This window comes from Maylandia zebra, linkage group LG13 (assembly GCF_041146795.1).
Source record: "Maylandia zebra isolate NMK-2024a linkage group LG13, Mzebra_GT3a, whole genome shotgun sequence".
Taxonomy (NCBI): Eukaryota; Metazoa; Chordata; class Actinopteri; order Cichliformes; family Cichlidae; genus Maylandia; species Maylandia zebra.
Genome location: NC_135179.1, coordinates 36,633,077 through 36,648,334, shown reverse-complemented (window position 1 = coordinate 36,648,334; position 15,258 = coordinate 36,633,077). Strand labels below are relative to the sequence as shown.

Below are 15,258 nucleotides of genomic sequence, written 5' to 3'. Positions count from 1 at the left end.
CCTGAACTGATGTCTTTCCAACAGTGTGTTGAAATTTTTCATGTCTTCTTTGACTGCGTGGCTTCCGAGACTTCCCGGGATCTGTCTCTAGTTCAGCCTCAAAGAAGGGTAAAGCACTGAGGGTTGCATAATGCTCATCCTGATTTTTAGTTTGAGCCCTTGTTATAGCAACATTGCACTCATGTACTTCCCTCAACAGATCATAGATGACTGGCAGATCCTCCCCAAGAACTACAGGATAGGGCAGATTATCAGCTACACCAACCTTTAACAGATAGGGTGTCCCCTGCACTTCAATAAACAGATCAGCAGTAGGGTATGGTCTTTCATCACCATGTATACAGCAAACTGATATGGTTTCAGAGGGGCATGTGTAGTCTTGACACATATTTTCTGTGTACCAGAGTCTGTGTGCTGCCAGTGTCTATTAAAGCATAAATTTCTTGTCCATTAATCTTAACTGTGGTGATTTTATTTGACTGCTTTCTCTCAGATTTAATATCCACATTCTGGTGAGGCACAAAACACATCTGAGATCATTTTCTTTGATTATTAGGACACATGGGCTTAGTGTGACCTTCCTGTCCACAAAGGTAGCACACTGGTGGCCTTTTACCTGGCTTCAAGGTATTCAGAGGCTGCGTTTCCCTTGTAAAGGGCTTACCCACACCCGTCGCTGACCTCTGAGGATGCTGAGGGGGTTGCGACCGACGTGAATCTCTGGCAGCCTTCCATGTACTGTTGCTCCATGGCTGACTCTTACTTCGGGCAGCTACAAACACATCAGCCAGGGTGGCCGCCTCTGCAGCAGACTTTGGATTATGCTCCTTAGTCCAGACCTGAAGCTCAGGACACAGCATTCTTAAAAACTGCTCCAAGATAATAATTTCACCAACTTCTTTTATAGTTCTTTTTTTAGGCTGAATCCACTTCTCATAAAGTTCTTTCAGTCTCGCATACAGTTCCTTGGGACTCTCATCAAAAACGTCAAGACAGCGAAATCTTTGCCTATATGTTTCTGGGTTTATATCATATTTTTGCAAAATGGCAGCTTTTACCTTATCATATTGCAGTGATTCGTCCACATCCATATTAACATAGGCACTTCGAGCCTTACCAGTGAGAAGAGGAATGAGGTGAAAAATCCAGTCTGACTCTGGCCAACGACAAGCAGCTGCAATTCTCTCAAAAGTGGTCAGAAAATGTTCAACATCATCTTCAACAGCTAGTTTCTCCAGTTTAGGATGATGAATATGCACAGACTGACCTGTTAATATGGAGGCTGAGCCAGAACCCTCATGCTGAGATGTTGCTTGTGTCTGATAATCAGCTGGAGTTTCAACAGACTCTGGATCAGTTGATGTGGGCTCTGGAAGTGGGGTGGTTCTGGCCTGCACTTCCATTTGCAAAAGCCGAAACTGGTGTTGCAAACTCTTAAAACGCTGTTCTTGCAGTATAGCATCCTCTCTCTGCTTTTTATCTCGAACTTCCTGTTGTCCCATGAAAGCCTGAAGAATCCCAGCAATATCAAGGAGAGTTGGCTCCCTGGTATCCTCTCCTTCAGTGTCTCCAGCCACAACTGAAATTCCTTCTTCCATCTCCTTCTCCCTTTCTGGCTGCTGCAAGGCCTCTCTGGCCTCCATTTTATTTCCTCTCTTTGGGCGCACAGCATTCTGCATGGCTCAAAAAGTTTGTCAGGGGAGAAAAAAGGGCAGAAAAATGCAAAATAAAATCCTGTCTCCTCAACTGAAGGATCCCACTTCTGACACCACATGTGATGGACCGAGTTGAAAAACAGGAGGAGCCCAGGAATTATTAGAAAAATATAGTTTCCATTTATTTAACCCCCAAAAATTATATTTACAAGACTAATAAATGTTGAGCTCATAAAAGAGGTCAAAGAAACAAAACTGAACTCAGGCAAAAACTGCAACCTTAACAAACCAAATGACTGCCCAAACATACATAATTGACCTAAACATGAAATGACATACAAGGGTATATATAATGGCTGATCAGACCATTGTGACACATGAGGGGTAACAAACAAACACAATCATAAATCACAAACGATGCAGTACAATCTAGTTTGTTAATAAACTAAACACTAAAGAAGAAACTCAAAAACCCCATTAAACCCTAAACTCAAATACAAATACTTTGTTTTTAAAATAAAGAAAACACACATTCCCCCCCTTCAGCAGGAAGTGATGGTGTGGTCCAATTATCTTCCTTTGTATTTAATGGTTTCAAACCCTGGCTACCATCTTTTGTCCAGCAACTCCCAGGGATGATGGCAGGTAAGAAATAAAAGGACAAAGGTTAGTCAGAAAGCAAAGAAATGAAGTAGTATGAATACATAAGTAAACTAAATGTGCGCGCTTACAAATAGAACAAATGTATCCAAACCAATCAATAAAGTTATTGGAAACTAAAATGTATTACTATGTTCAAATGAATGAAAATACAAAAGTTACCGACTTTAGAGTGTGGCCATGGGTTTGGCCATCACATTTATATTGTCTATCCTGTAAAATAGTCAATGTGTATTCATATTAATGTACAGAATTCACCTGCTTGCTGCTACTACTGCACATTCACCCAATGTATATACTATATATATATATATAATGTTCTTCCTCTACCCCCCCCATTTTTGCACATGTCGAGGAGCGTGTCAGGCTACATTTCACTGTGTGTTATACTTGTATAACTATGCATGTGACAAATAAAGAACCTTGAACCTTGAACCTTGATGCCATCCACATTACACCAGGGCCTGTGTTGCTGGCTGATGCGATCCACAATATACAAGGTCTTGTGCTACTGGCCAATACACTCAAAAAAATGAACTCAGCCTATCTCTGCTTTTACAAAAGTAGATTTTGTTGTTTGTTCTTTATAAACTCGATTTTGCAAAAATTCTTAAAGTGTTTGTGCAAATTTAATGAAACGTTGTTACTTTTTGTTGTTACACAAAGTCATTGAACTGTGTCAACGTAACATTGTTGAGTAAATTCACAGGTTTGTCCCTCTGCACATACTGCTGCGTTCAGAGCCCGCCTAAGTAAGGGCCAATGCGCATGCGCACCACCCTCTTTCTCAAGCTTGCTTTTTCTTCGCCATGTGGACTGGTTCAGCCGCATTTTTGTCCAAAAATCAGGTAAGAAGTCATTTTTCTTGTAAAGCCCGTCTACATATATATGTTCACACGTCAGTTAATGTCGCAAGTGCTACTAAGAAAAGAGTACAGGCAGGGTTTTGCCCGGTAAAGGTTTGCTAACGTGGACTTGCTGCACGTGAGTTTCCAAATGATTTTGGAGGGGACTCCATTGCAATAGCAAAGCTCTGTTTTCAGCCCAAATGTAGTGTAGCGCTAGCGTCGGTATGCGTCGGTACGCGTCGGTACAGGCAGCGCATTCGGTCCGGCACGCACTTTCGCGCCGAGTTTATACTCGGACGCCTGACTGCGTTGCACTTTAGCCAACAACAGTGGAGAAGCGCTCCTTGCTAGCAGACAGGTTAGGGTGTATTTTCTGTCTAATATTTCAGCTTACGTTTTGATGTAGCTTGCAGAAAGCATTTAGTAAGCTGGTGTAAGATGAACTGCATTAATGTTGTACAATGTCCATGGGATTTCTCACTCGACTTTTAATGTCAGATTACACACACATTTACACAATATGCAGTGGTGATGATGTAGATCAATAAATTCATTGTTGTAGCATACAATATTAAAAATAAAACTGATTAATATGAAACATTAACAATGTGCAAATTATTTAGTTTTTTCAGGGACAGTGTAATAAAAATGTCTTTTGTGCTTCTCCCCCAGATACGTTGATGTGGCAGTGCAAATTGTGCAAAAAAGTGGTGTCATCACGAGCTCTGTTATTAAAACACTACAGGTTAGTTCATAGTAGACAGCAGTATCCATGTGCCTATTCTGATTGTCTGTGTTTTCAAAACATGGAATGCTCTACATAGCCACTTAAGCAGATCACATACCCAAAGAACTCTAGACAAGTCTGTGAGTTTGGCAACATTTAACTGCCATTTGTGTTCCTGCTGCAACATAGCTTCAGAGCAGGAGTATTTTTCTCACATTAACAACCATCTAAAATGTAACGAGACTGTGCATTGCATGTTTGAGGGTTGTTCTTTCAAAACAAATATCTATGGTACATTCAAGTCTCCTCGAAATAGGAAACACAATCCTTATACCTTAAAAGACTTTAAAATCGGTATTGCTAACACTATTGTAGGCCAAACATCACCTGATGACAGTACAGACACTATTGTAGAAGAGGACATAAGTGCAAATATTGATCACGATACAACTACAAGTGAGACTGAAGATTTGGCAAATGTAATAGAACTTAATTTTGCATCTCTTTTACTTAAGTTGGAAAACTATTTTCATGTTCCCAGCATAGCAATTGACGAGTTGCTTTCAGAATTGCACTACCTGATAAGCTGTGCATCAGTGCCTTTGACAAATCAAGTAATTGTAGACATACTCAAGAATCATAACCTTTGTCTAGACCAGCCTGTTATTGAAGAACTGACAAAGGCAGTTTCTTTTAACCCTTTGTTAAAAGCCATAGAAAAGGACGGCACACTTGCCACTGCCTTCAAACGCAGACAGTATTACAGAAAACATTTTGAAGTAATTGATCCAATTGAATACATTCTCGACTCCCAAAGCAAGAGGACCTTTCAGTATATTCCTATTCTAAAATCATTACAGCAGATATTTAAACAAGAAAACATACTGAACAAATTTGTCACTAGCCACTAGGGCTGGGCGATATGACCCAAAATTCATATCTCGATATTTTTTAGCTGGATGGCGATATAAGATATATATCTCGATATATTTTTTTAAAGCCATAAAGTAAGAACAAAAAGAGAGTTCTTAGTCAAAGCTGTGTCCCAGATGTCACACAGGCACTTTTATTAACATAGAGCAGATGTACATAAAATTTACTCAAAAATAAATTATGAGCATTTATTAAATAATAATGCTCCATAAATAAAAGAAAACAATGTTGTTTTTGTGCATAACAAAAAGCTCACAATTGTGCAGTCAAAATGTAAACTAAAAGACTCTGAGCATAATAACAAAGACAGATTTCACAGCTGCTCTGTTCCCAACTTGTACTGCGTGACTGACAGCCTGGAGTTTGAAATCCGCTTCGCAACCACGTCTCTCAACAGGTGCCATTTATAGTCCTTATACACAGTAGGGTAATATTACGTTGAAGCACAGTACGTATCACTCCGCGAGGCTCAGCCGTAATGCTCCGACAATCCATCAAGCGGTGCAGCTCCGTAGCTTACTAAAGTCGTACTAAAACATTTTTTGACAGATTGCTGAGCGCCGTGTTCCACATAAAATCGGTTCGCGGCCATCAAGCACAACCAGAATTCATACATAAGGAGCGCTGTCAACTTTTGAGAAAATGAAAGGATTTTAGTCCGTGCAGCCCCTCTGGGCTGCATGGCGTTAGCGTGGTTAGCTAGCTAACACGTTGACGCCGTCCAGCCCCACGCACGGGGCGATGCGCAGTAACTCGTTAACGGAGATTTGCCGTGTCCATCTTGTCGCTTCCTGCAGGTGAAGCGATGGGGGACGAGGAGGAGTTGTGTTCAGTGAAGGAGAGGCGAGGCCGAGTAACATTGCGTAAAGACGAAAGTGGACGAAAGAGAGGCAAACCTGCGGCTCCACAAGTATAATTATAACGTAACATAGACTATATCGATATAAAGGATATTGTCACATCTTATATCTCGTATAAAAATATATCGATATTTTTTAAAAACTCGATATATCGCCCAGCTCTACTAGCCACAATCAGAATCCTTTTGTAAATAAGGAAAAGTATACATCATATAAAGATGGTCTACATTTTCAAAATAATGAGTTTTTCTCAGGCGGTGAACTAAGAATCTCTATTTGTCTTTATGTTGATGATTTCGAAATTTGCAATCCATTGGGGACATCACGGAAAAAGCATAAACTTTGCTCAGTTTACTGGATTTTAGGTAACTTGCCACCAGGTAGTCATTCATCCCTCTCTTCTATTTATTTGGCTCTCTTGTGCAAAAGTGAGGACCTTAGGACCTTTGGCTATCCAAAAATATTTGAGCCACTTTTGCAAGACCTTGTCATTTTAGAGCAGCAGGGAGTGTTCATTGACAATTTTAGGGGTCAACTTTAAAGGCACTGTCCAATATGTAGTGGTAGACAGCCTCGGAGCTCATGGATTGGCCGGTTTTGTGGAAAGTTTTTCTGGAGATTACTTTTGCAGGTTTTGTACTGCTACACGCTCAGAGATTGAATCAAAAGCTACAAATAGTGACTTTTCTCTGAGAACTGAGGAGCTCCATCGTGTACACATAGCAACTGCACGTGAGACAGGGGTAGCTTGTTGTGGTGTGAAAAGCTCGTGTGTCTTGGCAGACAGTCTGTCTTTCTTCAAGGTCACTGCAGGATTCCCCCCTGATCTTGCACATGACCTTTTTGAAGGTATTGTGCCTTTTGAGATAGCTGAGTGCCTTCGAATACTAATAGGCAAGAAGTACATCACTTTTGAAAATCTAAATAGACTTGTTCAGTCATTTCCCTACAAAGGAGGGGATCAGACTAATCGCCCTCAGAAATTGCCTCACAATTTTCTTAGTAAAAAAACTGTTGGTGGCAATGCACATGAAAATTGGTGTTTACTAAGACTTCTGCCACTTATTATTGGACAACACATACCTGAAAACGAACCAGCTTGGGAACTTCTACTAGATTTGAAGAATATTGTTGAGCTTGTTGTGTGTCCTGTTCATAACAGTGACTCAGTTGCATACCTGGAGAGTAAGATTTTAGACCACCATCAAAGGTACAAAGAAGTATGCCCAGATAGAAGACCATTGCCAAAACATCACTTTCTGGCTCATTATCCCTCAATAATTCGCCATTTTGGTCCACTTGCCTTATTATGGACAATCAGATTCGAGGCAAAGCACACATTTTTTAAAAAAGTTGCTAGACACACAAACTGCTTCAAAAACATAACCCTGTCTTTGTCAACCAAACACCAGCTCATGATTGGCCATTACATGCATTCATCAGGCTGTAGCAAAGCCACTTTTGAGGTTTCACGAGTCTCAGCAGTCCCAGTAGAACTTCTCAAACGTGAAATTGCACATTGTCTTGCTGAAAAGTACCCTGACACAGCTGTAGTTAGCCTTGCCCAGAGTGTGTCTGTTGCGGGCATCTACTACAGGAAGGGCATGTTAATAGCACATGGATCACTGGGGGGTCTGCCAGAGTTTGCTGAAATCCTGCAGATGTGTATTTTGGCAGATTCGTTGGTGTTTATAGTAAAAAAAACTGAGCTCGTGGTACACTGAGCACTATGGATCCTTCAAAATTGACCCATCTCCAAAGGAAATTTCTCTTGTTGCACATGAGGATCTGGTGGATTGTTATCCACTTTGTGACTACCAAGTCGGAGCTTCTCGCATGGTTACATTAAAGAGATACATACACTGTTCAGGTAATTTTAATGTCCATGTTGCCGATTTAATTTTTGTGCTGTATAGCAGTTCTTCTCAAAGTTTGGTTCTTAAAAATAGTTGGACCAGAACTTAAATCTACTCGGATATGTTTCAAGCCTTGTAAAAATACTAGAAAAAAAATTGTGCTGCGAAATTCTGAATACCACTAAAAAAATACCTGCTTCACCATTGTAACATGTACTGAAGTTTGGGAACCACCTGCTCATGTTCTTGCACTTATTTTTTAGAGTAACAGTTGGAGATTGGGACATCAGAAATGACAGCCCCAACAAAGCTTCTGATAATCCTGGGGGAGAACAACGCACTCAAGTTAACCCTTCCTTTGGGGATACCAAAGAATGTTAACGAGCTCAAAGCGGAGATTGAAAATCAGTGCGGAGTTTCTGAACAGTTCAGATTGCAGTACATGGACACAGATTTTAATCAGTTCCTTAACATGACATCCACATTTGATCTAAAAGACATGGACAAAATAAAAGTGATTAAAACAGGTGTACCAGAAACATCCACTGGTAGTAATGAAAGCAGTGTGTCCTCATTTAACTTGGGTAGCCCCTGCTCTGGCCACAACCCTGATTATGACACAGATATACTGTCATCGCCAGAATCCAGGTCATCAAGCTCCTCGAGCTCAGCAAACTCCACGCTGCGATCAGAAGCCTGGCCACTGGACTTTCGCATACCTGAGTTTAGCTTCGATGTAGAGCTGCAATTGACAAAAGGCAACCAGGAATTCCAAGCCAATGGAACACTTTTAACCCTAAAACCAAAGCTCAAGTCTGACATTTTAGAGAGCTTGTCTTCAGAAATTATGAAGTACAAAGCTTACCCTTCAGACAGCAATCTTAGTGATGTTTGCCAAGCTTTGGTTGTAAAGCATCCATGCTTGAAAGAGAAGGGTTCAGAAACTGGATTTTCTGCATGGAAGATCAGTTTGAAGTATAAAATGTCAAACTATCGTGGAAAACTGAAGAACTTAGGGTGTAGTGAGTTGGTCATCAATTCTCTCAAAAGAAGAGGGAACAGTAATGTGCATCCCAACCAAGTCAAGAAACCCAGGAGAGCGGAGGTGAATTTCTGCCCTGATTATCCAGCTGGAGAAACCCGAGAGAGTCAGGAAGAAGAAAGGTTGGTGCTGCTTTCAGAGTTCAAGAAGAAGAACAACGATGAAACCATCAAAGCAAAAATGGCCCAAACCTTTCCTCACCGGAGACAAGAAATTCTTCAGGACATGCCCTTCGTAGCTGACTTTAAAAGCCGATGGCCAGCTCTTTTTTCTCCACGTGAGGTAACTGAATCAGTTGATCTGCAAATGCACTCCACATGCAATATTTTAAACCCATCACGCTAAACATTTGTTTATTTTACAGATAAATGCTGAATTCCAGCGCATCACTACGGTCCCGCTAACATCCACATTTATGGCACAGCTGGACAACAACACAACCAAACTGACCAAAGTCTTCAGAAACAAGGGAGGAACATCTGGACGCAAGATCACAGAAATCATGGCTGCAATTGATGAGGTTTGGAATTAATTTTTTTGAATGCTTCATTCCCTCTTTTAATACATATGATTTTGTTGTCTCCTTCTATTGTAAGGTAAAGTTTAATGTTGGTATTATGGGATTGTTTATTCTTTGTCCTTTTCATGATAGTGTTGTCACAGTAATAAAGTTTTAAGTTGATTTGGATACTTCATAAAAAAAATTGCCAGAATTAAAAGCTGTTTTTTACAGGACCGTAGCGTTTCCAAAACGGGATTTGCCGCGGCTCCCTGCACTCTAAAAAATGATTCATGGGGTTAGTAAGTAAAGCTTAAAATTAATAGCTTTTTCTGCATAAAAAATTAAGTTTGTTGCATGTATACATTGTAATCAGTTGATAACTTAATTTAATGAGTTGGTCGAAATGAAAATAAAGAAAACAGTCTTAGCTCAGTAATATATCGATTTTGAACAGACATTTCTGTGTTAACTTAACATGAAAGTGTATTCAGTTAATACAACTTAAAAATCTCGTAAGCGTCCTTTAAAAGCTGAGTACAAGGCTGACTTGCCCGGACATGTTGTGCTCTCAGACCACTGATCGAAAGAAACGGAGGCAAAGAGAGAAAGCAGAGAAGCGGCATTTTGTACGGAACATTATCAAACGTTAAAGCTTTGTGGTGAGTACAATTTTTTGCCTTGTTTTATTCACAGCAGCTAATAACTCTAACTTTAACTCTATCAACACGCACTGCAAGAAATCCTTTTTACACAACACTAAACTCTTCCTCGGCGAGTGGTGGTGATAAGCTAGTAACGTTACACTTCTGGCTAACTTGTGAAGTAATTCGACCGTAACATTAGTCTTTGTTAAGTTTTGTTTTACGGTGGCAGCCAAATGGTGTTAATTGACACTGAGCTTCTGTAGCAGTAGTTTTAACTCTGCAAAGACAGGGTAATACATGTTTTTCTTCTTTCTACTTTGAAATCGTTGCAGCGTTGATGAAGGTTTGACCAGCAAAAGGCTGGGCCATTTTACATTCATGACTAAACAAATGTAGGTTACTGAGTATACATTCGGTTTAACATCGATGCATTTTGATGTTTAAGTCCTAGAGTTATTTTTATGTGAGATTGAAGTTTGTTAATTGAGCCCTAGCTGAAGAACAGCCTGTGTCAAAGTTCAGTCAAAAAACGCGGGCGAGGAAGCGAACGCCATGTTGTAGAAACGCCACAGGAAAGATCTTAAGTAACATTCATAAACTAGTTGTTTTAATGACATTACATTGAGTGTGCATTAGCACATAAAATATAATTTTGCTCTTTTGGGTGTTAACTGCAGATACATAAGCGCAGTTGTATCACTTAAGAAAAAATATCTTTGATTTGGAAACATAACATAACATTCTCCATTCGCAGGCAGGAAGTTGTCAATCAAGCACCAAAAAATCAATGACCTGAAAGAAAGATGGCCTGCTCTTTTTGATGCAGTTCAGGTAAATATTTTTCCATAAGATAATTTGCAGTATGTATTCTTTTAAAGTAAATTGTATACATTAACATGTTGTGCCTATTTGTGCCTTTTTTTTATACAGATAAACCAAGAATTCAGAAGGATCACCACTGTTAACCTGGAGACAACATTCATGGCAAAGCTGGACCAGTACTCTCAGAAAATAATGTCCTTGCTGTCCTCAAGAGGAGGGGCTGCAAAAATGCGCATTCGGCGCATCCAGAACATGCTGTTAGAGGTATGAATGAATGAAATGTAGTTTATTTCAAATAGGATAATCCACTTTTTTTTCCAATAGGTGATATTGAGTCTTAAAAGGTAGCTGTTTACAACTCAACTATGTCAAATTATTGTTTAGAGCTTGAGGCACAAATATCAATTAAAACTATAAATACTTAATAATAAAACAAATTATAGGTGATGTGGATCATGATTGGCAGAGTAATTTGCAAGATTTTGCAGTTTTTCTATTTGTTACCTGGATTTTTCAAGTTCATGAATTGATCATTTCAGAGAAATGGCTCTTTGAAATGATCAATTCATTATTTTGATTATCACTGGAAATCTATAATTGGTACAGTTCAGGCCATATAAAGTCAATCCTTTTTTCTTTTTTTTTTTGGATGTAATTATCAAAAACCCATCCTCCTCGAAGAGCAGTTCGACATTCTTTTTCTTATTCACAGGACGATTCTGTGGAGAGAAGGCGAGAGGTCGCTATCCGTGGCTTAGTGGTGTATCTCAGGGAAAAGGAGGAGGATCTCTTCAAAGAGCAGGTAAATCAGACATGACTATACTTTGTATTAGAGCTACGATCTAATCTATTATTAATTGATTTCTAAATTAATCGGCAACTATTTTGATAATTGATTGATCGGTTTAAGTAATTATTTTAGAAAAAGAAGTCCAAATTCTCTGGTTTCAGCTTCATAAATGTGAATCGTTTCTGGTTTCTTTACTCCTCTATGACAGCAAACTGAATATGTTTGACATTTGAGGTCATCATATTGGGCTCTGAGAAACATTGACATTTTTCACCATTTTCTGACATTTTCTGGACCAAACAACTAATCAGATAATCGTCAAAGGAGCTTGCAAAGAGAACCTTCACAGACATAATCAGATAATCGAGAAAATTGTTAGTTGCAGCCCTATTTTGTGTTACTCTCATGTATAAGTATGATTACTTAAAACATTTATATTGATTCTGATCTACCAGGATGGTGGCGGGGATATTACCAATGAAGTGATGAAGATTGTAACCAGAGGTGCCACAACGTCTGATCCAGTTAGTGCAAGGATCATACTTGAAGGAACAGAAGTCCTAGCAGACCTGGATGTACCCAGAGCCTGTGCCTTGCTAATGGGGCTGATATATGCACTCAACCTCAGCTACCCAAAAGAACTGAAAAACACTTTTGAAAAACACTTTTGAAGTGTTTCAAAAGATATTCCTCGAGCTGGATGATCTGAAAGCCAGTCCTAAGGTAATGTCACTAAAAAGTAAACTGTTGTACTAAAAAATGTGAAGAGTGAGGCTATCCTCAAATTAAACGGGAAATGTTCCACTGTTGTTTGCAATGTGTTGTGTTACATACTTTACAGTAGGCAGTAGGTGTAAAGTTGAGCGTTGAGCATTAAGTACACCTAGTTAAAAATAATGCACTTTAAAAGGATAGCTCGGGTCTTTTGAAGTGAGGCTGTATATGAGGTACATATGTATTGTGAGTGTATTACACACAGTAGATGGCAGTCAGTAAGCTCCACCTACGGAGAAGCAGACGGGGCCACCGGCACGCAAGATGAGCCTCCATCCTAATAAAACTGATGTCAGTTTAAATGTACATTATATCAAGAATATGTTTACTGCTTTATTTTGCTATCAGACAGCCTTTTCTGTGAGGAAAGAGAAGTTCTACTGCTTGTTGTTTCAATCGCTCTGGCCCACCAGCGTCCATGGACAAAAACAGCAATTTTACCTGACAACACACAGGAGTTGCTGGTCTCCTGCTGCCTTGATCAGTAAGTGTAATTGTGTTATTTGGTGACTTTGGTGTTAGTTCGGGTTAGTTCAGATTTACCAAAGTCACACAAACAAACTGAGCCTATCGTGCGTGTTGGTGGCAGGAATGTGCTGACTGCTGTCTACTGTGTGTAATACACTCACAATGTACTTCATACTTAAAAAAAACCTAAACTATCACTTTAACACAAACAAACTTGAATCAGAGCATGACTGTCAAAATGTTCAGTCTTTTTGAGACAGATTTACAGGGGTGTTTTATGTCATTTATTTTATGGAGGCAACAATTTTGTCTGCTATTGAAATGTCAATGAGTCTGGAATGGTGGACTGGTGTTCTAATAAACAGTTTGATCATAAAACTGGAATTTCAATGTGTAATTTATTGTATAATTGTAAGTTATAAGTTATTGTAAGTTACTAGTACTCAAAAAAATTAAGGTAACAATTTGCATGGATATTTCTGAGTAGAATAAAAGTAAAAAAATAAGTTTTAATAACTAAATGGAGTAATTTTTTAAACAATTAAAATTAAGTTGGTTCAACTTAATTAAGCTTGTAGAGGACAAAGCAAATCATGTTGTTTGTACGTAAGGAATAGAGTTTGCCTAACTAGAGAACTCTTGTGGCATTTACGCTATAGTGGCTAAGCTGAAGTAACTTAAAAAGATCCATGCAAATTGTTACCTTAATTTTTTTACGTTAAGCCAGCAGATCTTTTTTTAGAGTGTGGGGAGAATTTTGGCATTTACAGTAGAAAAGCTGAAGCTAGAATAAACTGCCATCAGGCACCTTTCAAACCAAGACGGGATAAAGGGAGGTCTCTGAGCTGAGTTTTATCACTTTTCACTTTTGCGCCTTGCCGCATTTACGCGGCTCACAGATTCGGATTTATCACTCTGTAATGATGCGATGGTCTGTCTTATAAAATCAGCTCAAAAGTAAAGCTATTGCACCAACATGCTTTACCTTACAAACAGTTTTGAATCTGGTACTTGTTGGTGTTGTCTGTAATATTCAGATTGTGGTCCTGGATGTCCTCTGCTGTTGGTTGTTTTGTGCCGGGATCACACCATGCGTTTTTTCGGCCGTCGCACACGGCTGCCCATGACACACTCTTAGGACTCTAGAGACGTGACACACTGTGCAACACACGAGTTCAGTGACCCAAACTCAAGCAGAGACATGGAAAACATGCAGAACAGTGGGCCCTGAGGACCAGGGTTTTGGGAAACCCTGGCTTAGTACTACAACTGTTTTTTCATTTGTCCTTGCAAAACTTTTACTTTTCATTTGCAGTCGACATGATTATTGAGCTCACCAGGAACAATGGGTATAAGATCAGAAATGTACTGTGCTGGTTACAAAATGCTTTTTTCTCACTTATCTAACTCTTGGCAATATGGTAATAGACAAATTTCCACTTTGGGTGGAATATCCCTTTAATTGATAAGAAACCCTGCAACTTGTATTATTATGTTTATTTATTTATTTTTTTAGGATGTGGACTTCCATGAGGCCGAAAGTGAAATGGAGAAGACACTCATTGGCATCTACGTCATCAAACCAGAAGGAGAGCGTGACCTTGACCCGGCAGAAGACATTGGTATCATAATTGAGGGTGTCGCTGTGCTCAGAGATCTTCCTGATGTTGCCACTGCTGTTGTGTTGTTGTTCGGCCTGATCTACACTTTAAACATGAGCTACCCATCCAACCTCAGGTACACTTTTGAGTTTTTTCAGAAAGTACTGATGGGACTTGATGCTAAGAAGCTATCAAACAAAGTTCAAGTGCTCAGAAACAAACTCCTTGAATAAAGAGGAGGAAGCGGGAGGCCCTTATTGCTTAACTTAGTTTGAATGCTTTACGTTCAGGTATAGTTAAGTTGTTCATAAACACTTTTTTTCATTGTCAGTACTGTTTCTTGGGAACATTCACCAGTTTTAGAGAACAATAATGTTCATTTGCAATTTAGCAAAATACTGTTACTTAAAAAATTGGTGTTGCACTTCTTCTACTGCTACTTGACAACATACAGAAAATGACAGACATTTTTAAAAGTTTTAGCGGTTAGGCCGCTGTGATTTGATATTTCAAAGAATGTGACATTTGGCAGCTGTCTGCAACTTGGGATGTAACCATAACTTGAAAAACTGAGTAGCACTGTTTTACAGTACAGTTTTTGAACAAAACAGCCAATTTTCACTGTTTTAAATGAGTTTAGTTTGCTCTTTCATGCTTATCAGTGTTTGAAAATAATTCCTGAAACGTCTTGTAATATGTAGGATTTTTTTTGATAATTTGGATGCTTTCTGGACCAGTTGAAAGACAAGTTGGTTAGCACTTCACTGATCTTTGAAGTAAAATATTGTTTTATGCACAAAGTATTTAGTTAAAGTTGTAACAAGTTGTCTGCATTGATTGCACTTTGTGTTAAGCTACGGCTCTACAGTCTTTTCGGTCTGTCAACAAGTATTTAATATGCACTGAATGTGCTTAGTAAAGACAGGACTTTGTTGGATCATTTTTTAAATCATTTTAGTTTGACGACAAGTTGGTTAGCACTTTATACTGATCTACATTTTCTGCACAAAATATTCACTTGGAATTTGTAACAAGTTGCATTGATTGCACTTTGTGTTAAGCTGTTGTGCTTGGAA

At 39.1% G+C, this 15,258-nt stretch overlaps 1 protein-coding gene across 2 annotated transcripts; it reads left to right on the top strand.

Annotated features, from left to right (window-relative positions):
- Positions 1-3,118: 3,118 nt before the first annotated feature.
- Positions 3,119-14,864, top strand: LOC143421845 (uncharacterized). 2 transcript variants are annotated; one of them, XM_076891959.1, is made up of 5 exons: positions 3,119-3,163; positions 3,836-3,908; positions 7,803-8,863; positions 8,946-9,101; positions 14,098-14,864. In XM_076891959.1, exons 3-5 carry the CDS (start codon positions 7,832-7,834, stop codon positions 14,413-14,415), a joined length of 1,506 nt encoding a protein of 501 aa, XP_076748074.1. In that variant the 5' UTR covers positions 3,119-3,163; positions 3,836-3,908; positions 7,803-7,831; the 3' UTR covers positions 14,416-14,864. The 2 variants fall into 2 exon arrangements, with proteins under 2 accessions (XP_076748074.1, XP_076748075.1); XM_076891960.1 differs by lacking the exons at positions 3,119-3,163; positions 3,836-3,908 and adding an exon at positions 7,433-7,553.
- Positions 14,865-15,258: the final 394 nt, after the last annotated feature.

Excerpts from the sequence above, each read along its gene's own strand:
- LOC143421845 (XM_076891959.1), top strand. The coding sequence starts at position 7,832 with ATGACAGCCCCAACAAAGCTTCTGATAATCCTGGGGGAGAACAACGCA. Across the intron at positions 8,864-8,945 it reads CTCTTTTTTCTCCACGTGAG|ATAAATGCTGAATTCCAGCG; the intron begins GTAACTGAATCA and ends TTTATTTTACAG. Across the intron at positions 9,102-14,097 it reads TCATGGCTGCAATTGATGAG|GATGTGGACTTCCATGAGGC; the intron begins GTTTGGAATTAA and ends TTATTTTTTTAG.